Source organism: Ctenopharyngodon idella, chromosome 3, assembly GCF_019924925.1.
Source record: "Ctenopharyngodon idella isolate HZGC_01 chromosome 3, HZGC01, whole genome shotgun sequence".
NCBI classification, from domain to species: domain Eukaryota; kingdom Metazoa; phylum Chordata; class Actinopteri; order Cypriniformes; family Xenocyprididae; genus Ctenopharyngodon; species Ctenopharyngodon idella.
The window spans coordinates 32,602,191-32,624,947 of NC_067222.1; the positions used below are offsets into that span (position 1 = coordinate 32,602,191).

The 22,757-nt window shown below is 35.4% G+C and overlaps 1 protein-coding gene across 6 annotated transcripts in view; it reads right to left on the bottom strand.

Annotated features, from left to right (window-relative positions):
• The window catches only part of si:dkeyp-72e1.9 (syntaxin-binding protein 4), a 53,999-nt gene extending 32,184 nt beyond the window's left edge, over positions 1–21,815 (bottom strand). For 2 of the 6 annotated variants that reach the window (XM_051888058.1, XM_051888055.1), the window contains exons 1-2: positions 4,630–4,803; positions 1,916–1,989 (exon numbers count right to left, since the gene is read on the bottom strand). In XM_051888058.1, the coding sequence (XP_051744018.1) occupies positions 1,916–1,989; positions 4,630–4,697 (142 nt within the window). In that variant the 5' untranslated portion in view covers positions 4,698–4,803. Of the gene's footprint in view, positions 1–1,915; positions 1,990–4,629; positions 4,805–15,993; positions 16,274–21,750 lie in introns of those variants that run through there. The other 4 variants (XM_051888060.1, XM_051888057.1, XM_051888059.1 and 1 more) reach the window with 4 other exon arrangements.
• Between the last annotated feature and the right edge of the window lie 942 nt (positions 21,816–22,757).

Sequence of the window (22,757 nt, forward strand, 5' to 3'; positions counted from 1 at the left end):
GGCCATTAATTGTTGAGACAACAGGAATGAGCTCTGACGCCAACAAAACATGAAAGCCTTTAATGAGATGAGCATCTTTCACACCCAACGTGATCTCATGAACGTATTTTGCGTAAAGTGTGGTTTTACCACACATACTTTTTTTCTCACATTTCCATAGGCACTCAAACGTACAATATTCACATATTGACAGCAACTTGTGTAAGATTCATTTTCAGGCAGTTCAGAAGCAGAATACACTTCCCTTGATGGACAGTAGAGATTCTTTAGATTCGCTTTGGTCACACGGTTTAGTCACACTCATGGAATAATAAATAACCTCTTTTTGCTTCAGGCTTATCTGTTATTAATAGACAGAAAATGTATTGGCACTAATTAAGTTTTGAGCTGATATTTCATTTTAATAGATTCACTTCAAGATAAATCTTGGAGACACGTTAATGAGAAGATTTGCAACCGGTTATCCACAAAACATGTTCTGTTCTAAACTTAAACTCAAAATATTTCATATACTCTAAAATAAATGCAAAGTAAGGACTGAAAAAAACACAGTGTCACACTTTTAAGTCTGTACACAATAGCACTGCAAATATGTGTTATAAAATATTTGATTTATCTGTGCTGTTTTTATTCTGAGCACCACTCCTGAGTCTGTAATCATGAAAATGTCTCCTAAAACAGAATCGTCTTGTAACACAATAGATTGTTGACTGTGCAAGTTGGGATGTAAGAAGGACAGGTTTAAGGAGCTTAGAGCTGCCTTCAAATAACGTTTTTGATCTATTGTGAAGAAGGAGATCAGGCTGTGGTATAAAGACAGCACAAGACTTGAAAGACTGGAAAACAACCGTACCCTAAACCTATGCCTATACGTTTTGCGTTGAGACTCCACCATATGCTTCATTTCACTTACCCATGGCCATTAAAGATCAGAAACGCCTGCTGTACAATAGCCCTCATTAAAACCGACTAGAAAATGTGCTACTCTATTTACTTAAAATAAAGTTAAAAAATAAAGGTTCTTAAAAAATGAAGGGGTTTTTGCAGTGATGCTGTACAAGAGCAATTTTTTAATTCCTCAAAGAACATTTCAGTGAACAGTTCTTAAAAAAAAAAAGAAAACTTAATGTGAAGAATATTTTAATAATCTAAAGAGCCTTTTTCCACTATGAAGAATGTTTTGTGAAATGGAAAGGTTTGATGGATGTTAAAGGTTCTTCATGGAACCATAAATGCTAATAAAGAAGAGTCTATAGCCTCTTTCATACATACAGTACAGTCTTCACTGGTAAATTACCCATAAATTACCATTAAGAGATCATGTTCAGGAACTCAAAATCCAAAATCGCAAGATGTTGTGGAAAACATTCCACTGTAAGTTAAATTAATTAGATATTACATATAATTTGGTAGTAAAACAAAATGTTGCACATTTTATTGGTGCAAATGTGTATTTTGTACAACATTTGCAACTGCTTTTTATCAAATCAAAAGCTCTGTAAACACTCACATTTTTACAACACTGTATGTGTGTCCCATTGAGTATCAAAAGTTCTACAAACACTTGCGGTATTCACACCTACTTGAACACTAGAGCCAAATACAGGAAATACGTCATGTAAGTAGACAAGTGGTCAAGTACAAAGGCCGCAAATGTGGGTATTTGGACAGGCCCATAAAGTTCTGTCGGAGCTGTTTATGTCGTTTTTTATGGTAATTTACCGGGACTGTTGAATAAATCTTAGTAACCCTTCAGTCTCAGTCTGGACCATTCTAAGAGCATTTATAATAATATGAGGTCGCCAGCACAGATTGAAGACAGTGTTTTAAATTATATCAAGATATGACAGAATATTTAGTAAATTATACAAACACACAAATGTTAAATGAGAGGAACATCATATGAGGCGCTTACCTAATCCATTCTCACAGTCTGAAAACTCCATAGAATGCACTGCTCGATCTACTCCATATGGACCCATTAGTGTCCTGTGCAGGACAGAGAACAAGAGCAGCATTTCACCAATAAATGAAGTTGAAACATGGAAAACATGAAGAAGAAAAAAACTTAGTAACATAGTGAGAAATAATCAAGGAATCAAACTTTTCTCTAAATTTAGTTAAATTTGAAGCAGGTGACTTTCAGTTCATATCTGAATATTGTAAACAAAATACACTGTGAATTTAAGTGTGGGAAGATTTTGCTGTACACGCTGTGCCTGTGGACTGTTATTAGCATCAAGACCAGTTATTTCCAGTGGGGAATCAGCATTAATTATTTAGCATGAATGTCCTGCTTTGGACAGGCTCCTAAAAATGGAAGATTTCAAATGAACTCAGGTTGTGTACGATTCTGTTTTTTAAGAACTCAGTCACATAACAGTGATTAAGTTTTACTTAAGTACTTAAGTCATTAAGTAAAATTATGTAATTAATTAAAGAAACTCAATCCTGTTGGCAGTGCTGTTACACTGTAAAATAAAAAAATACAGTTTTTACAAAATAATTTTGGCAGCTGCGGTTGCCAGAATAATTTTGTAAAAAATACAGAAAAACTGTAAACACATTTACAGAACAAACTGTACATTTTACAGTATAAAACTGTAATTTACAAACAAGAAAATTTGAATGTAAACCAGTAAATTCAACAATGCACACTACTACTAAAATCTGTTTTGTACCTTTAACATATACTGACAACCACCATAATAATGCAGGTGGTAAAAGAGAAAGCCACATGAAGAATCAGAGTTCATCACAAGTAGCTTTTCCACGAGCTGAAGTATATACTAATATAAAGAAGGTGCACAGAGTCATTCACACAAACGCAAAACACCATCATGGTAACCCACAACACTTACATAATGCAACAGACATTCATTAAACAACAGAAGATGTAAAATAAAACCCTAATTTACATAACTGATAACAAAAACTATTAAGAAACATGATTATTTAAACAAAATACTTTCAAATGTGGAGTGTCACACAGGGAATTGTGGGAATATCAGTTTACAGTTTTTGACTGTAAAGTATACATTGATTTTGTCTTTTTTAAAATTTACAGCATTTTACTGTGAAAATTACATAAAATGTCTGGTACATAAAATGTCTGGCTTTTACAGTTTTTCCCTGTATATAATACGGGAACTTACTGTTAATCTATTTACAATTTTAGTAAGCATTTTTACAATATTTTACCGTTAAAATCACATTAATTTTTTACAGTGTACCATGCAATCGAAGGAATAAAATATTGTCTTTTTAGTAGGATATATAACAGGACACTGACATTCAAGGGCCTTTTGTTGTTGAGTGACTTTCCAGCACTACACCAGAAAGATTACAAGCTTCCACCACAATCCAGTCTTTCAGGCATGCTGTACTGTCCTTGAAATTGTACTTTAGATTGTCTCAAGACTACATCTGAGGCTAAAATTCAAGCTAACCATGTTTGTAACCAAGAGTTACGTAAGAAAGAGTGTCCGCTGTCCCCAACACAGCACCCTCTAAAACAGCCTTTTAAAATGATACAGGGTCTGTCTGTGGAAATCACAAAAAGATAAATTGTACTTTTAGGGCTGATGGCTATTGCAATCATTTAAATATATTAATTAAATATGTTTAACGCACTAATTTATCACATTTATTAAATCTGATATTATTTCTAATTCAAAAATTGATCAGACATCCTGAAACTAATGATTATTTTATTCTAATAATAATTCTAGTTTGTTGACAGTAAGAAATAAAAAAAAACATATGTACATATTGTTGCAAGAGTTCAAGTGTTTATACATACATTCAAGAATATAATAATAAAAAAAAAACTTTCTAACCAGAATGAAAAAAAAAAAAAAAAAAAAAAATTTAATTTAACTGAAGATGGGCACAGTCACCCTAATACCTTAAATAAATATTCTCCAGATAATATTTTAATGATTTCGTTTAGTTTTAGTATAATGAAAATATAAAAGTCAATTATCATACTTATAACATCACGCCTAATCGCTCTCACATGGTCTTTACATGAAAATATACGTCTACGAAAGGGTTTATCATTTTGGGCTGTTCTTAGCATCAACAAGTTTGATGCTAAGAACCTCTGATCAATAACAAAAAGCACAGTTAAAGTTTTATGAATTCCATGAGGTATGTATAAATGGATTTAGTGAGTACGCACAAACACATTATAATCTCCGGGTGATTAGAGCACATTATTAGTACATCCTTTACAATGCTATGGATTTTTCAAAACATAGCGGGCAAACAAGCTCAAATATGCAATTTCCACACTGTAACTACAGTCGGTGCAAATGTATAGGCTATATTAAGAACGAATGGTGAAGTAACCGTCGTTCAACACATTTTACACACGCTTTTCATTCTCTCATATTAGTAAGTCCGCGAACACGCTTTGTAAGTGACACACCTGAGCACAGAACAGGTAGCACAAAGTACCTAAAAGTCACCGAAACCTTCAGTTGAGGACAAAGTAACGACGCACCTATATGTCGACGTTTCTCTCGTAAACACTCGAGCGCTTCTCACTCACTGGAACTAATGAGCTGAAAAAACGAGCCATAATGCAGCTTAACTACCACAAAATTACAAGACAAACGTTTTTACCTGCTAATCATGACCGCTCCTTTGTACATGACCGAAAATGTTGGCATTTTGAAGAGATTTTTGCGCATCCAGCGACGCGTATCTTATGCCCATTCCTCTCGTGATCAGCGCCTCGCGGAGGTCCGACACAGCGCGAGCCACATGATTCACTGCTACAGCCCTCTAATACAGATGATCCTAAACATCACCAACTTTCAACCACAGATTAAATCTTATGCAACAGAAATGAGGGGTAGTGTTTTTTATATAGATATTTTAGAGATAGAGATTTTTTTGGTCATTGTTTAATAATGACTGAACAGGTGGTTCCCAGACAGAAAAACAAATATTCACGCTTATTAAAGGACTTTAAAGATTTAACAGTGGTGTGATATACAAAGTCTTACTAACATTAAGCTTTTTCAATCCATGGGGTCTTTCAAGGACATCAAGTTGAACTTTATTATAGAAATATGCATTTTGCATCAGATCAAACCTGATATGGGAATTGAAAATGACAAGTTACTGTAATCTCTTGATAGCTATAAGAGTCAGGGTTTCTGAAACAAAATAATAACACTGGAATGCACATCATGGTGAAGCCCATAGTCTTGTGAAGAATTAGATAGGAAATAGATAAAATGATACAATAAACAGTGTAAAAAAAGGCAGTTCATCTAAAATGTGCTGCATGCATGCATCCTCTTAGATGGCAACATCTAAAAAATATAATTTAATATGACTAAATCAACCTTACTACATTTGGTTACACCAATGAACGTCATTGGTAAGAGTCGGGTCAGACAGAAATAGCTCCTTAATGACATATTTTCACTTTTACAGTACCCTACTGAAGGATGGTTGTGATTTCCTAGCTTCCTGATGGTGTGGAATTCACACTGCCAATGTAGTTATTTTATGAGTCATGAAAAAAAATGGAAAAATAGGAAATGTTGATGGTTTGAGGGGAAAACAACATTTGTGCAAAAGCAGACTCTCAAACTCGAAATCCTTGTTAACTCAGAAAGACATATTTAATCTCTCAATCGTTTCCATTTTTAGCCAGTGTTATTGTCTACGGTCAGCCCATGCGCAGCAAGAGTGTTTTTCTCTCACACAGCAATCAGATTTATACACGCTTACTTTAAGTAAAATTACACAATAGGTGGATTACACTGTCCAAATTTACTTAGCTTTTTGTATTCTTACAATATCATGTGTAATGTTTTCAATGTTAAGTGGGTTGAAAAAAACTTTCTTTGAAAAGACTAACTGCATGCATAATGTAATGAAGTGACTACCTGTTAAAAGAGATTATTGTCATTTAGTGCTCAACAAAGAGTGTTGCTTGCGCCCTAGTTAGAGTCAGAGTGACACTTTGCCTTAAATGCATTGTCACCGTGTAACTCCTCACTGTCATTTACCTCGACACATGTCCTGTGAATCAGAAACCACTTTTTATCATCGACTTGAGCTACACTCCAAAACAAGGTACACAAGGATGTTCCAAAAGCTGCTCAGGAGTTTGTTTGCTTTACATTTTTTGTTGTTTATGTCATACTTGTAATTAGTACAGTGCTACAAAGTGGAAATACATGCATCATATGTTATTGTCTTAGTTAATAATGTAAATAATGTATCTGCTGCCGTCTACAATCTGTCAAGTCCCTGTGACAATCACAGTGTGACCAGACTAAGCTTTCTTGTGCCAAACTCACAGGCTGTAATGATGTAATTTGCGGATTAGCTTTTACACACCCGGCCATCATAAGCTTTATTTTCAAAATTATCACACCAAATACACTGACTTACACAGCACTCTGTCTGGCTAGCCTTAAATTTTTCCTGTAAATCCTCTCGTGAGGTTAATATGTCAAGTGTGATTTGCACATTCACATATCAAGTCAAGACTGGGAAGAGTACTTTATTGTGCACAATAATCTGCTAGGACAACCTGTCAATCAACCGCGTACTGCAGAGGTCTTCAACCCTGCTCCTGGGGACCCACTGTCCTGCAGAGTTTAGCTCCATCCCTAATCAAGCACACCTGAACCAGCTAATCAAGCTCTTTGGGATCGCTTGGAAATCACAGGCATGTGTGCTGAATCAGGTTGGAAATAATCACATTGCAGCGCAGACCGATCGGCATATGACATCAAAGTACCTTGAGAGTGATTCAAAAGCATAAGGAGTCGTTTGCTCTCCAATCACTCTCGCGGTACTTTGATGTCATACGCCAATCGGTCTGCACAAAAAATTCAAAAATTCATCAGGCACAGACCTTGCACACTGAGTCCGATGCGTATTAATGAATTTGTTGCGGAAAAAAAAAAGCAAAACAATACAATATGGAGCCTTCAAGCATGATTTAGTCTCTTCTTAAAAAGAGAAAAAGAAAGAAAATATTGGGTCCATCCAATCCTGAGTTTGTATAGAGAGAAAGGAGAGTTCGACCTCATCAAGGAGCTGCGTGATTATCCCGAGCGTTTCAAAGTAGGATGTCAGTGGCTTAGTTTGATGCTTTGGTACTGGCACAATCTGTCTTTATATTCTGTCTCTTTGTACTCCGCACTTTGTTTGTCATACAGTGCTACTGCTTTGTGCTGTAGATGACGTGGATCAACTTGTCAGATGGCATTCGGGATTTTGGCGTTCGCTTGTACGGTGGCTCTGAATTGCCAAAACGTCTCTCAAAATGTGTGCCACGGATGCGAAAAATGCAGAAAATCAAACCTGATCTGAATTTTTTTTATGATGGATGAAAGTTTCGGAGGCAGTGTGTAAATGTGATTGACACAATATGAGGTCGTATTTATTTTTTAACGTGCGAAAATTTGGGACGCGAATTTCGGACTCAGTGTGCAAAGACCTTAAGAGCGGTTACAAAAATCCGGCAGTGCGCAGACAGTACGTGCGTACTCTTCTAATGACGAAATTCGCATCACGCGCACTGTACGCTGACCCTCGTGTAACTATACTTTGGGCTTTAGCTGTCATTCTGTACTCGCTGTAAATCAACACAAAACCATCAATGGTTGACTTTTTAATGTTGGATTTATATTTTGATGCAGTTGCCACACTTGTCTAATTTGCCAATAAACCAGTTTTATTGATTGCAATAAAGACGAAGCTAATGGGAAACGCGGTGTGTGTAATTAAACATGCACACGCAACATTTTTGCAGCACTTCAAATGTTATTTTTAATGTGTAATCACAGCAGCTGTCAGTCAGTGCAGCGCAAGCTCAATAATTTTGGCACAATTGTGAAAACTCACATTTTATTCAATGAATCTAACTAAACCGCACAGTAAGTCTTTAATTTACTGTGTTAATGCTTTTTTCACACGAAAGTGTGAAAACTGATGGTCAAACTGAATTTTGCCGAGGAGGAACACTGAGACATGTCTCTTTTTTTTATGTCGTCTTACATTTGAAAAACTAAATTAACGCTAGGCCTGACTAAGTGACTATATTCTGATTATAAGCTAAGTATTTCCTAACTAACTACCTCAGAACATTGAAGATAGCGACACACCAACAAGTGACATTTCACCGTAATGTTCCATGCATATGGTCAATTAGGTTGAAGACCTCTGGTGTACAGGGCCAATTCATGGTCCCACAAGACCCCTGGGCCCCCCACCCTCAGCCACCCCTCTTCACAGACATCTTATCTTTTGCTGAAAAATACAAGAAATATATGTTTTTGTAGACTATAAGTAAAAATAGTAGCCTACCCAAATCTTAAGCATTTTTGTGTGTATACAGATGTGCAATCTGTTTGACTGGTTTTACGGTTGATTACCTTGTCATTGATTGTTTAGTTGATGCAACTTTGAAAGTACATCTTTAAAAAAAAAAAAAAACGGATAGTTGAGGATAGTAAAAGGATAGTTGATGCAAAAATAATTTCTTAAAAAATCATTTACTATATCCTTATCACCTGCATTGTCGCTTGTGACAGAAGCATGCCAAATAATGTTTTGTTTTTTGTCCATACAATGGATGTCAATAGGCACCAAACATTCTTCAAAATATCTTCTTTTTATGCTTTTTATGAGGGGGGAGTAAATGATGACAGAAAATTAATTTTGGGGCGAACTAGTCTTTTTCACGAGTTTGCACATTTGGCATGCTGTCCAGGGGGAGGACTCCGAGTCCAGAATGTGGCCAAAACCCTCCCCCCATCCCTCCCTTTATCCCAGGTTGAAATAGGAACAGTTGAGAGTGAGGAATGGGGGTGGAGGAGGGATGCTGGAAAACTGTCGTGGGACATAGGTGAGTTGACTATTTATCTATAGGCCTCCTCACACTGATTGGGTAGATTGTATGAATGTGCACCTCCCGAAATTTGTAAATAAAACATCATTAAGATAGCAAATCTATCACAGCTTTGTTTTTATAAAAAATGAAATACCCTGACTAAGGTCTATAAGGTAGTATTTTGACTGTAACGGTAACTGAAAGTAACCAGTCCAAGCTGAAACATCACTGAAAAAACAGGAAGAGTGGCCTATTTAGCCGCTCATTAGCAGCCACCTTTTTCAAGATGGATAAACTTTTAAAAAATCACCAATAAGTGGTGTATTACTTACGTATTTATGTATTATGATACCGTAGAAAAAAAAAAAATATCTTGAGCTTGTGATAGCCAAAAAAAAACCTTTTTTCAGGCATATAACCAAAAACCCATTCACAAAAAACACTTAAGGATGGTGGAACCGGAAGTTTAAAAATGCTATCTGGTTTCCTGCAGCTATTAGCAGATGACGAAGCAGTGGACCTCTATGTTCTGACCTGTGTGTCGTAGCCCTCTGTTGATGGACACAGAGAAAGAGTTGTCCTGTGATGACCGAAATAGAAGAGTTTTCATCTCATTTGCTCTAAAAAGGCCAAATGTGCCTACATTTATAAAGCCTGATACTAAAAGGCTATAAATATCCTTTCAGGGCAGTCACTGTGATACAGGAGACAGCTGTTCTTTATTCAAGAATCTGCTGTGCCCGAGAATGGCAGAACAGTAAAGCTCAGGCAGAATGGCAGATATTTAGCACTGGAAGGCTTAGCATAAGTCTATGTGCTAGAAGAGACCATTTTAAATGAGCTATTGAAATGTCCCTGAGAACATCCTGAAAAATCCTACATTTTAATACAAATAAACTGAAATCATCATTTATTCATAGGACAAAAATATTTGTGTATATATCTCACTTATGCTGTGTCTGCAGAGTCTTTCTTATAATATTCAACCAGCACTAAAAACACCCTTCAACCACCTCTGATCCATAAACTCACACAGCCTGGCAGATAACAGCACTAGTGCATCATGCTCTAACATATTTGACAACACAAATATAAATTTGTTAATACTGGAAAGAGTGAGTAAAAGAGTGCTTGTATGTGTTGCAGTTGCAGTACTTACATTGTGCTGTAGCTTTTTTCCATTCAAGCTTTGGATGAAGGTAACTATTAAACCAATAAATTATTAAATGTAAATATTTATACCAGTATCTTTAAATTTCACTAAATCTTGCTCCAAAGTACCATATATCTCACCACTCAAGAATCTCAGAATGCCAACAGCCCTTCACCCCTCTTAAATCGCTGAAGCTGTAAATCCTATGAATGATGATTCATGACAGATTGTCCGTCCATGTGATTTCTCATGATGCATTTCTCATGAGAATGAATTCATATGGGCTTTTCTATATCACATCTTTATTGGCATAAAATGAGTTTTTATGGTGGTTCTAGTTCAAAGTGTTGAATATGGAGGATTTAAAGTGTGTATATATTAACATATTAGGCTTATCTGAAATGGATGTTCAAGGGAAAATATTGATTTCTGTCTTCAATCTGTTTTATTACTGATCAGAAGTTGTAAGGATTGTAAACAAATACTCTGGGATTATATCCACCATGCAATACATGCATATATTGATACAGCAAAAAAGTGACATGAAAATCATATACTTTGTTTTAGGCTTATATAATGATGGATGTGGTTAAAATATTTGATAAATGCATAATTTGTATGGATAAATGTATAAGGTAAAATAATGCAATCATGATTTTTTTATTTTAAATTTAATGCAATTAATTAACTTTTTGATGTCACCTTTTCATTTCAATGATCCTGTTCAGTGACAAATTCATTTTTAAAAGTATAAATATTCTATGTAGTTAATATGATCTTAATTAATATGACAACTGCATTGATAATAACTTGAATTATATATGAAATCTGCCATCTTTCCTTGTTGGCTTTCTGTTCTAAACAATAGTTTGTAAGCCAATCACCTGAGCCGTAAATGTCATGTGACTAATAACTCTGGAAGGAAGTTGATGTCAACACTGACTGACTGTTGAAATCACACACACAGTCCTAAAATCCTGATTTGTGGTGTGAAAGACATCAGGCAGGGGAAATATAAATCCATTTCACACTTTCAAGAGTCCTCAAAAACAAAATACATATATAATATAAAACACATTGCTTGAAAAAATAAAATAAAAATAATAATATTTTGTCAGAATATATGCATACTTTTGAATGAAGTGGCTGTTGAAACATGTTAAACATTTCTCACATAAATAAAAAAATAAAAATAAATAAACATAGTTTTGTTAAAACATGTGTTTGTTTGTTTTTTTGAAGTAATAGCAGCCTATATTTTAGGATTTAGCTTTCACTAACTTTAATTTTCACTTTTTGTACTCGGATGAATTTTTAAAATTGTGAAGCAATGTTTGTTCAAACAATGTTTGAATAACAAATTTATATTTTGTAAAAGACCATTTAAACTCAAAGGACACTGAAAAAGCATGCCACGTCAGCCCCTCAAAAGTGTCTCTATGCATATACATTTATACACCACAATACACATACGAATACTATCCCTTCTCCTTCCAGCAGCCATGGCAACTACCCATTGCATCAGAACTTTAATCACCAAATCTGCACAGTGGGTTGTTATCAGATTATCGGATAATCCAGTCCACATTGAGAAATCATAACAGCGGAGCGGAGGAGATGCACTATGGTCATGTCAGTTTTTGGCCAGTCCCGCTTCTTGTTTTTCATCAAGGAAAAACTTAGTGAACGTGCCACCCATTGCAGTAATGAAGAATGGGAAATGAGGGTGGCAGCTTTACTCAGGTGCCAAGTTTCCATGCTGGACCACCGAGTGTGGTGAAATGGGTTAATCTGAAACAGTCTGACAGGCCAGACTGACCTGTTTACTATCGGATGCATTCTGGGCCCATGACTGCCCTCCATAGGTAACAAACAGAAACGCATCCCAGAAAATGTCACAACATATCATCCACTTTTTAATCATGCTTGATGCTGTCAGCATAAAAACAACACTCAGGGGGATGAACAATCATGAAGGGATTGTTGTAGGAATTGTTTTACTCATATTACGGAAGGTGTAATTGAATGAGATGGTTTTGGACCAACAAGTCTATTAATGGTCAAATTTTTTATAAAATATGTCAAATAAAAAATTCTTTTAATGACAATAAGGTGTATGAGCTGTCAATATTACGAATAGGTGCATAATTATGTATATGTTTACAAATATTATAATAATAATGTTCTTTTTCTGCTAAGTAGATACACAACACAAAAGCTGACTCTTTGTTCTACTGGCAGGTCAACTAATATAAAAATATGCCTGATTTTTATGAATCTATAATAACAGTGTTGCAAAGAGCAAAGAAATCAATGAACCACAACAAAGCTGATGCAACAAACCAGTTAACAAGACCTCATCATTAGGCAGGACTGAGACAAACAAGGCAGATAACAAAACAGCAAAGTCAGCAAAATTATGATGTTGATTTATTGATAATGGTTACTAGCATGGAAAAAATGAATCAATAAAAAAGCCTCATGCAGATAAAGATTTTTTATGTGTTGTCAAAGTATAAAATCAAGGCTTTAATATAACGTTTTAAAAAATATAACTTTATGTCTCAGGTGTTAGCTGACTGTGTCTGTTGTATAATAAAAGTTTGCATCCAACACAAATGTTAGTTTTTATTCTATTCATTAATTGCACATAAAAATACCACTGAACTCTTGCATACATTATAATGACCCCTTACTTTTGTCTTTGCTTCATTAATTTATGTATTACTGTATCAGGCACATAGTGTGCCATATAATGCTGTCAATAGTGTTGGGGGAAGTTACTTTCAAAAGTAATGCATTACAATATTGTGTTACTACCTAAAAAAGTAACTAATTGCGTTACTTCATTACTTTTTATGAAAAGTAATGCGTTACATTACTTTTGCGTTACTTTTTCTCACCTGGGCTGGGCTTGCTTGTATGTTTTTTAATTACAACAAAAAAAAAGCTCTATTTTTGGCAAATGTAGAGGCCCTTTCTCTCCAAAAGTGAAATGAATAAGCTTCAGTCTGAAGGAAATGCATATTTAAGCCTGTACGGTAGAGGGCGCAGCTAAAAAAAAAACCTTTCAGCTGTGCTCCATTCTGCATTAAAGAAGAATATGATACAGGAGAAGGGAGTTCAACACTCTTATATCTAATCTAAAGTCATTTTTGCTTATTAGAATGGTTGAATTAAGTCATTGAATGTTAGCAGCAAAGACACTGGTTAATAAAGTGTGATTAAATAGAGTATATTTGTGTAATTTAATATAGTTAATTATTACAGGTTTGTGTAAAATTCTGAGATTGCAATTTCAATGTTTTTATTCATTTTGATGAATACTGAATGTTTTGTGCAAGTGAGATGAGTAAACACATGCTAACATTTAGTCTAGAACTACAATAATCATCATGTTTACACACAACACCTCTGCACTTTATTACTCTCAACATGGGGACAGGAGAGCTGTCAGTAAATAAATGTGAAAAAAGTAACTTGCGTTACTTATTTGAAAAAGTAACTTAGATATTTTGTTGTAAATTGAAAAAGTAATGCGTTACTTTATTAGTTACTTGAAAAAGTAATCTGATTACGTAACTCAAGTTACTTGTACTGCGTTACCCCCAACACTGGCTGTCGAGTAATCCACAGACATTGACATAACAGTCACAAATTCCTGCAGTCACAGTAAAAAAAAAAGCAGCCTAATGGTAGAGGGAGCCCTTTCCTGCAAAACTTTTATTCAAGTCCAAAACTTCTATGCTGGCTATGAGATAAATGCTGCAACAACTTCTCTAAAGCCTCAGACATCATTTGTATAAAAAAAAGAAACCTGAAGCATGGTGCTGTACACCACATGATTGGTTTATATTTGTATCAAATAAGAAAAGTAAAAGACAACAGAAATAGCGCAAATCCACAATGTTCAGAAAATGAGGACACAATGCCATGTTTGTGAAACACCATATGCACTGATTGACAAATGTAAAAATAATGGTATACAAAGTCGGTTGAGTTGATTGACTACAGCGTCAATTTCAAATTAGAGTATAAATGTCCAGGAGACAGGACACGTGTTTGGGTTTACAGCGCTCACATGGACACAATGTTGAGACTCAGACACCATGTCCATGATCAGATCAACTATTTACACATAATATGTACATTTGTTAATGTTTTTACTCCCAATATATGCTTAAAGTTATTGATGCAAAAGTGATAAATGTGACAAAAATAAATGAAAAATATCAAAATAAATCTTTTCTTCAACACTATCAAGTTAAAGTACTCATTAAATGTGCAATTAAACAACATAAAAAGAGAATACATAAACAAATTGACAACTAAAATGTAGTATCTATAGATGGAAATAAGCATGACCATCAAAAGAATTACTTGCACAAGATATTGCACATCATTATAATATCATGCAGCTTTTGTTAAATCTTAAAGATGTTATTTTGTTAAATTTAGAAACATTATTCTTTCCACAAACAACATGCTTCAGTTGCTCATAGTGTTTCTTCAGGTCACGGGATGGCATCACTTCTCTACTCTGGCTCGCCAATAGTCTATTGAAGTCCCGGTCACCAAACTCTAAATTTAGCATGTCACCGGGCAGATTCATTCTCAGGTAAACTCACTGTTAGCTATTCTTCTATTTTATGGCTATAAAATAAATGTGCCATCAGTAGAATATTCAAGAATGTTTCCACCTGTCAATCATACACCTGTTATGATGCCTGATACTGGTGATGCAATTATTGACTTTCATGTGAACTTGAAGGCTGCTGACGATCATAAACCATGGTAAAATCCTTTCAGAAGGAGACAGATTCACCTTACTTAACATCTACATTTGGGTAATGCCTTTAGATGTAAACAAACAGAAAATGTCTGCCATACTGTACACTTAAAATAGTCTAAAACAAGGATTTTCAAACTGGGGAACCCCAGGGAAGTGCAAGCGGGGCATCCAGGGAAAATCTGAGAGGGAAAAAAAGCATTTAACTAAATGTAATTTTAGGGCTGTCAAAGTTATTGTGTTAACAATCAAGATATTGATTAAATATGTTTAATGCATTGACAGAATGTATTAGTATTGTTTGTGCTTTTCAAAAAATCATTCAATTAAATCATTTTTAATCACTATAAACTTTAGTTCTTTTATCAGCCCTGCTTTTTAATAGTATAAGAAATATTTTTTAAAGGTTTAAACATTTACATTATTCTAGAAAATATACAAAGAAAATATTCTCCATATATTATTTTTATTGTACCTTTTTCTTTAATACACTGACAATATCAGTTAGGCTATTTACAGTACAACAATTATTTAATTTTGGTTACAGCATGGCTTTATTATATAAGGCTTATTATTTTCAGTACAAATGAGTCTATATGAAAATATAAATCTGCCTAATATAATCTGCGGAGGTCCTCTCGCAAAGGTATCATCATATTTGGGGTCCTTAGCATCAAAAACCCTGGTCTAAAAGAAGATGAAGATACGTAGTATAACTTCATCTATATGTATATAAACACAACACGTTTTTGACAGTAGCCTACTTTTTTGTTTAATAACTACAGGCTTTTACAAACATTGCGCGCGAACTTGACGTCTCAGTTTTTGAAGAGACTGTCCAAAATATCTATTATCATTACTCAAAAAAATGTCAATGCCACAAAATCTGAACCTAATATCTTTGTTTATCCGGAAATCTGTTTGAAAATGCTCACGGATGCCTGTTCTCTGTGGAATAGCGGAACCTCGTCGTCAAGAACAGTATGTCAAGAATACTGTATGTACTACATGCTTTTTTCATTCATAATGCTGACTTTGTTGTCTTTACTTGTTACATATATACACAGTTAGAAACTTAAGTCGTTTACATGAATAATTGTAAAGTTTAGAGTTTCATTTAATGTCAAAGAGAAAACAATAGAGAGCATGCAAAACTGTAAAACCATATTCAAATCTTACCAGTAAATGAGCGAAAGTCCATCAAAACGCTCGAGCTCTCTCCCCCGGGAATTCAGATAGGACATTGCATCCAACAGAAACGTTAAGGTTGAAATAGTCTGCTCTGGAAACGGAATTAAATGCTGCCTCCAAATATTACCACCAGACACATCACCGCGATTTCATGTCATGCTTGTGGTTCGCAGCTTCTCTCAAGAGTCAGCGTTCATTCAGCATTAAATCAATGATACAGCAACTGCCAGACGAGAGAGAGAGACTCAACTATGCCAGTTTCTAATCTGTAAGACACGTGGTTTTCATGCTGACCTGGTCGTCTGTTAGACAAAATCTACATCTTGTCGACAGCCCTCTGGTCACATTACTTTGACTTTGCCAAACTACAGGTAATGTCTGTACAAGTATACTGGGTCTGGCTGCCTCTCAAAAACCATGAGCTGTCTACCTAGAGAGCATTTTAGGGCATCATAGGCGTGTTCCTGAAATAGGTAACTAAGCTTTGAGAAATGGGTTAATATACAGAGATATACTTTGTACAGGCCAATGCGTGCAGTCAGACTGAGGTAAAGCTTCAGGTAACTGAGATTAATAGTGCGACTGTTGACCTGTCCTAAGAGATCCGCTGCACTGCAGCCTAAACACCAGGGGGGTTTCCAATTTCCTCACATAGACATTTGTTTGTAACACCAATATCTCTCTCTGTAGCTTCGTACTGTAAGCTAAATCAAAACCTGTATCCTGGCATAAACCATCACACTTTGCAATTAGCAGAACTCAAAACCAGTATGTATTATGTAAAGGGATTTGCAATACCTTTTATATACAAGAAGGGTGGTTTATAAAAAATGAAAAATAATGAAAAAAAAAAAAAGGAATCAACTTTGTTTTGTGCTTTAGAACTAGTCCTGCCATGAGGCCATTTTCTGCCTTTCAGTGTTCAGTCATTGCTATGGTCACCTTTCAAAGGTAATGCATTACAATATTGCGTTACTCCCCAAAAACATAACTAATTTTGTTACTTAGTTACTTTTAATGGAAAGTAATGTGTTACATTACTTTTGCATTACGTTTTATCACCTGAGCTGGGCTTGCTTGGTTTTTATGTTTTTTAAAAAAACGATTATTCATGATTAATCGCATATAAAATAAAAGTTTGAGTTTGCATAATATATGTGTGAGTAGTGTGTGTAATATGTATATATTAATACACACAAATTAATGTATATATTTAAGAGAAATATGTTATTTATGTACAAAATATTATTTATATATAATATAAATTATACAAACATATAAATAAATACATATACTTGTAAATATTTCTCAAATATATATATATATATATATATATATATGAATGTGTTTGTATTTTATATATACATAATAATTACACAGTACACCCACATATATTAGGCAAAGTCAAACTTTTATTTTGTATGCGATTAATCGCGATTAATCATTTGACAGCCCTAACCAGCAAAAAAGGTCTACTTTTGGCAAATGTAAAGGCCTTTTCACAACAAAAGTAAAATGAATAAGCTTCAGGCTGATCACAAATGTGATGTTTATCTAAAGTCATTTTTGCTTATTAGTATGGTTGAACTGGATCATGAAGGTCAGCAGCAAAGACATTGGTTAATAAAGTGAGATTAAATACATAAAGTATATTTGTGTAATTTAATATATTTAATTATTGCAGGTTTGTGCAATATTCTGAGATTGCATTTCACCTTTTTATTCATTTTGAGCAATACTGACTCTGTTTTTGTGCAAGTGAGATGAGTAAATGCTCACATTTAGTCTAGAACTAACCATCATGTTTACACACAACGCCTCTGCATCTACTCACGGTTTCTCTCGACATGTATGGGGACAGGAAAGCTGTCAGTCATTACATGGGCAAACAAAGTAACTTACGTTACTTATTTGAAAAAGTAACTCAGACATTTTGTTGTAAATTTAAAAGTAATGTGCTTCTTTACTAGCTACTTGAAAAAAGTAATCTGATTATGTAACTCAAGTTACTTGTAATGCGTTACCCCAACATTGGTCACCTGTCTGTGTGACAAATCTATAAGGACACTATTATGTAACTCCTCCTTCATTTATGCATATGAACCAGAGAAGCGAGGAGTGCTTTGTGTGGTGACTAAATTTATTAAGTCTTATTCAAATAGGATTTGCTGTTGTTTTGTTAGGAAACTCTTATATGGTCAAAAGCCCTTACACACATTTACCATAGTACAAACCTGATTCCAAAAAAGTTGGGACACTGTACAAATTGTGAATAAAAAAGGAATGCAATAATTTACAAATCTCATAAACTTATATTTTATTCACAATAGAATATAGATAACATATCAAATGTTGAAAGTGAGACATTTTGAAATGTCATGCCAAATATTGGCTCATTTTGGATTTCATGAGAGCTACACATTCCAAAAAAGTTGGGACAGGTAGCAATAAGAGGCCGGAAAAGTTAAATGTACATATAAGGAACAGCTGGAGGACCAATTTGCAACTTATTAGGTCAATTGGCAACATGATTGGGTATAAAAAGAGCCTCTCAGAGTGGCAGTGTCTCTCAGAAGACAAGATGGGCAGAGGATCGCCAATTCCCCCAATGCTGTGGCGAAAAATAGTGGAGCAATATCAGAAAGGAGTTTCTCAGAGAAAAATTGCAAAGAGTTTGAAGTTATCATCATCTACAGTGCATAATATCATCCAAAGATTCAGAGAATCTGGAACAATCTCTGTGCGTAAGGGTCAAGGCCGGAAAATCATACTGGATGCCCGTGATCTTCGGGCCCTTAGACGGCACTGCATCACATACAGGAATGCTACTGTAATGGAAATCACAACATGGGCTCAGGAATACTTCCAGAAAACATTGTCGGTGAACACAATCCACCGTGCCATTCGCCGTTGCCGGCTAAAACTCTATAGGTCAAAAAAGAAGCCATATCTAAACATGATCCAGAAGCGCAGGCGTTTTCTCTGGGCCAAGGCTCATTTAAAATGGACTGTGGCAAAGTGGAAAACTGTTCTGTGGTCAGACGAATCAAAATTTGAAGTTCTTTTTAGAAAACTGGGACGCCATGTCATCCGGACAAAAGAGGACAAGGACAACCCAAGTTGTTATCAGCGCTCAGTTCAGAAGCCTGCATCTCTAAAGGTATGGGGTTGCATGAGTGCGTGTGGCATGAGCAGCTTACACATCTGGAAAGGCACCATCAATGCTGAAAGGTATATCCAAGTTCTAGAACAACATATGCTCCCATCCAGACGTCGTCTCTTTCAGGGAAGACCTTGCATTTTCCAACATGACAATGCCAGACCACATACTGCATCAATTACAACATCATGGCTGTGTAGAAGAAGGATCCGGGTACTGAAATGGCCAGCCTGCAGTCCAGATCTTTCACCCATAGAAAAGATTTGCCGCATCATAAAGAGGAAGATGCGACAAAGAAGACCTAAGACAGTTGAACAACTAGAAGCCTGTATTAGACAAGAATGGGACAACATTCCTATTCCTAAACTTGAGCAACTTGTCTCCTCAGTCCCCAGACGTTTGCAGACTGTTATAAAAAGAAGAGTGGATGCCACACAGTGGTAAACATGGCCTTGTCCCAACTTTTTTGAGATGTGTTGATGCCATGAAATTTAAAATCAACTTATTTTTCCCTTAAAATGATACATTTTCTCATTTGATATGTCATCTATGTTGTATTCTGAATAAAATATTGAAATTTGAAACTTCCACATCATTGCATTCCTTTTTTATTCACAATTTGTACAGTGTCCCAACTTTTTTGGAATCGTGTTTGTAATCAAACTTTCTTCTATTGCAGTTATTGTTAATGTACAGTCATAATAAATGAAATTAATAGATAATTAATAATTATAGAATAATTAATAGATGAAACTTGAATAAAGGTGGTATGCATCAAAGCAACATTCCTGATCATTTTTTTTTTCCTTTAGAAAATTTTAGTCTAACCTTTGTAAATGTAAGTTTAAATTTATTAACAGAAAAAAATCAGAAATAAAAATTCCCTTTGGCCTACATTGAAAGAATTTTCCACATTCCAGATCAATGTAATTTGCATCCAGAATTCCATGTTCCTTCTCGCGACTCTGAGTGGCCTTTTTTGTATTGCCTCTATTTAACCACAGCACTTCTACACTACAAAGAGGGTGTTGAATCTGTCTGTGAGGAAAGTGGTGGCTAATATCAAGTTACCACTATTTTATTGTAGAAACAATAACTTTAGTATGATATGGTATTCTCTTAACTACGGTTACCATGTAAAAAAAAAAAAAAAAAAAAAAAAATCTTTTGCTTCAAGTAAAAATTCTTCAGTTCTGTTTACTGGCCATCATACATTATCCTAGAATAAGATGATGAATGATTGCAAAATTTGTCTTTAAATGTATCTTATTCAGCTTCAAACAAGCATCTTATCATATATTTTATTTTTATTTATTATTTAGTACCTGAAACACCTTTTCCAAATCTGTCAAACGATGTGACTCCCCCTAGTGGTGAAGTTTGGTAACGCAGTGCTGTGACAACTTTAGTGAGACATCACAGTGCAGTTAGCCATGTTATCCTCCAGACTCCTGACATGCATACTTATACTCAATATTTAAAGTGTGTCGCAAGTTGCAGATGACTGGCACTTATGTTTACACACTGCTTTAAACACAAGTGTGCATCATTTCAGGTCTTAGAGTAAGTGATATTGACATCTTGCCTACTTGCCTTTTAAGTAATCTGTACTTAAACATTTAAGTTAATTCAATGAAAAGACCATATTAGGTCAACTCAGTTAAACTGACTTGTCAATTTCTCCATTACTCAATTGAACTGAGGGAATCACTTTCCTCAAATCATTTGAGTAGTCTCAACTTATTAGGGTTTACAGTGTGAGAAAGAAAAGAGTCACTTCATGGAGTTCAGTGCCATGGTGACTACAACGCTTGACATACTTTGAATGAGATCGTGATGTGCGGAGTAAGGTGACAGAGAGAGTGACAGAAAGGGTGTGGCAGCATGTTTCAGATAGCATAGTAGATCAGAGCACATTACTGCCCGTTCACAGTCATTCTGTCAACATTCTTCCTTATCTGAAAGGCAATGTTCCTTTTGTTAAGCAAGCAGAGAAGAATTACAGCTTTTGACAGCAGATTCCCTAAAGTGACATTTTCAACAACGCATCATATTGGTCTCAAACAGTTATGACCTCTTAAAAAGCATGTTTAACACTCATTTTTATAATAAATTAAATGGCTGTGGCTGGACAGGATTGGCTGGTTTTCTCAGACCCTCCCCGTTGTAGAATGTAGGTGGGGCTGCACTGTCTGCCATGTCTGACCCAGCCAAGCAGGTTCTTTCTAAATCTCATTCTTGACCTGGGTGTGGTTGTCACCTGTACTGTATGTGTCAGTGCCACTCCATGACTCTTTTATATATACATGTTACACTGACATAGCCACTTTCAGCTCTACATTTTCTAATCAGATTTTCCAGGCGTTTTGACATCTTACAAAAACAAAAACAAAAGCAAATTCTGAAGGAATGAATAGAGTGATTAGCCAATGGTGGCTGATAATCATTGCTCTGTTGAGATTTTCTGCTGGGGATTTGAGACCATGGCCAGTCTGGTTTGCTGAACTGTGGCCGGGCCATAACAGGATTGCTGCAACACAGCAGTTTTGTGTGTCAGAGGGTCTTTGGGAGGTTTTCAAACTCACTGAGCCTTGGCTTCCTGCTTTATCCACAGTCTCAGGGAGGATTCAGCCATTCTCTGGACTCACTCTGCATGCCCAAAAGAGTTCCAGAACAACATGGAAATGTAGTATACCATGTAGAGATACCTAAAACACACAGTTACAGAATCTTTAGTTTGCGGTATAGAAACTAGAAACTTGTACTGGAAATGAAACCTAACTATACGATACGATAACAATAACAATACGATACAAAACACCCAACAAAACTTGAACCCTAAAGGTGCAGTTACATTTGCTGTTGCTTGGCGAAATTTCATGGGTGTTATCCAGTCATTTCATTAGGAATTCATGTGACTGGAAATTTTGCAACAGGTTAAAGTTTTTTACCACATTGACCAACAAAATTCTGCTTGGTTTAAAAGTGACTTCTGTGCTTTGTGCATCACTACACTGCTGACAGTGTGCCCATTCCAAAAGGTGAATATTGTAGAGAAATAAGTTTGGAGTAACATTAGCAACACATTATTAGCTGTTTGATAACGTAGTCAAGCAAAACACTTATTAATTACCGTTGTGTGTCCGACGTTGTAAAAAGCGATATCACTGTGCAGTGTTTACCTCAGTAAGTTGACCGAGTGGATCTCTGAGCTTGTGCGAGTGAGTGGAGGCGGGGCTAATTATCATATTCATAGATCCGTGTATAATAAATGAGGCAAGGATGTAGAGTTGCATTCAAGCTATTTTAAGGCAACAAAAAAACATTTTCACAGGAAAAAAACTTTTAAATATGTAATTTTGGTGATCAAAGATGAGTTTTAAGGGATAAAATTACTGACTACAGGGGGACTTTGAAAATACACATTGAGCGTCATCTATGTCTTTTGGAGCAAATGCACAATGATGAGACCAATTGTAGTCTGATGAATGTGTAGACATGCTGGACGAAGCCAAACAACAATTACAATATCTAGGTCCGGACAAACTTCACAAACTTTCCCCTGGTTTCACAGACAAGGCTTAAGCTAGTC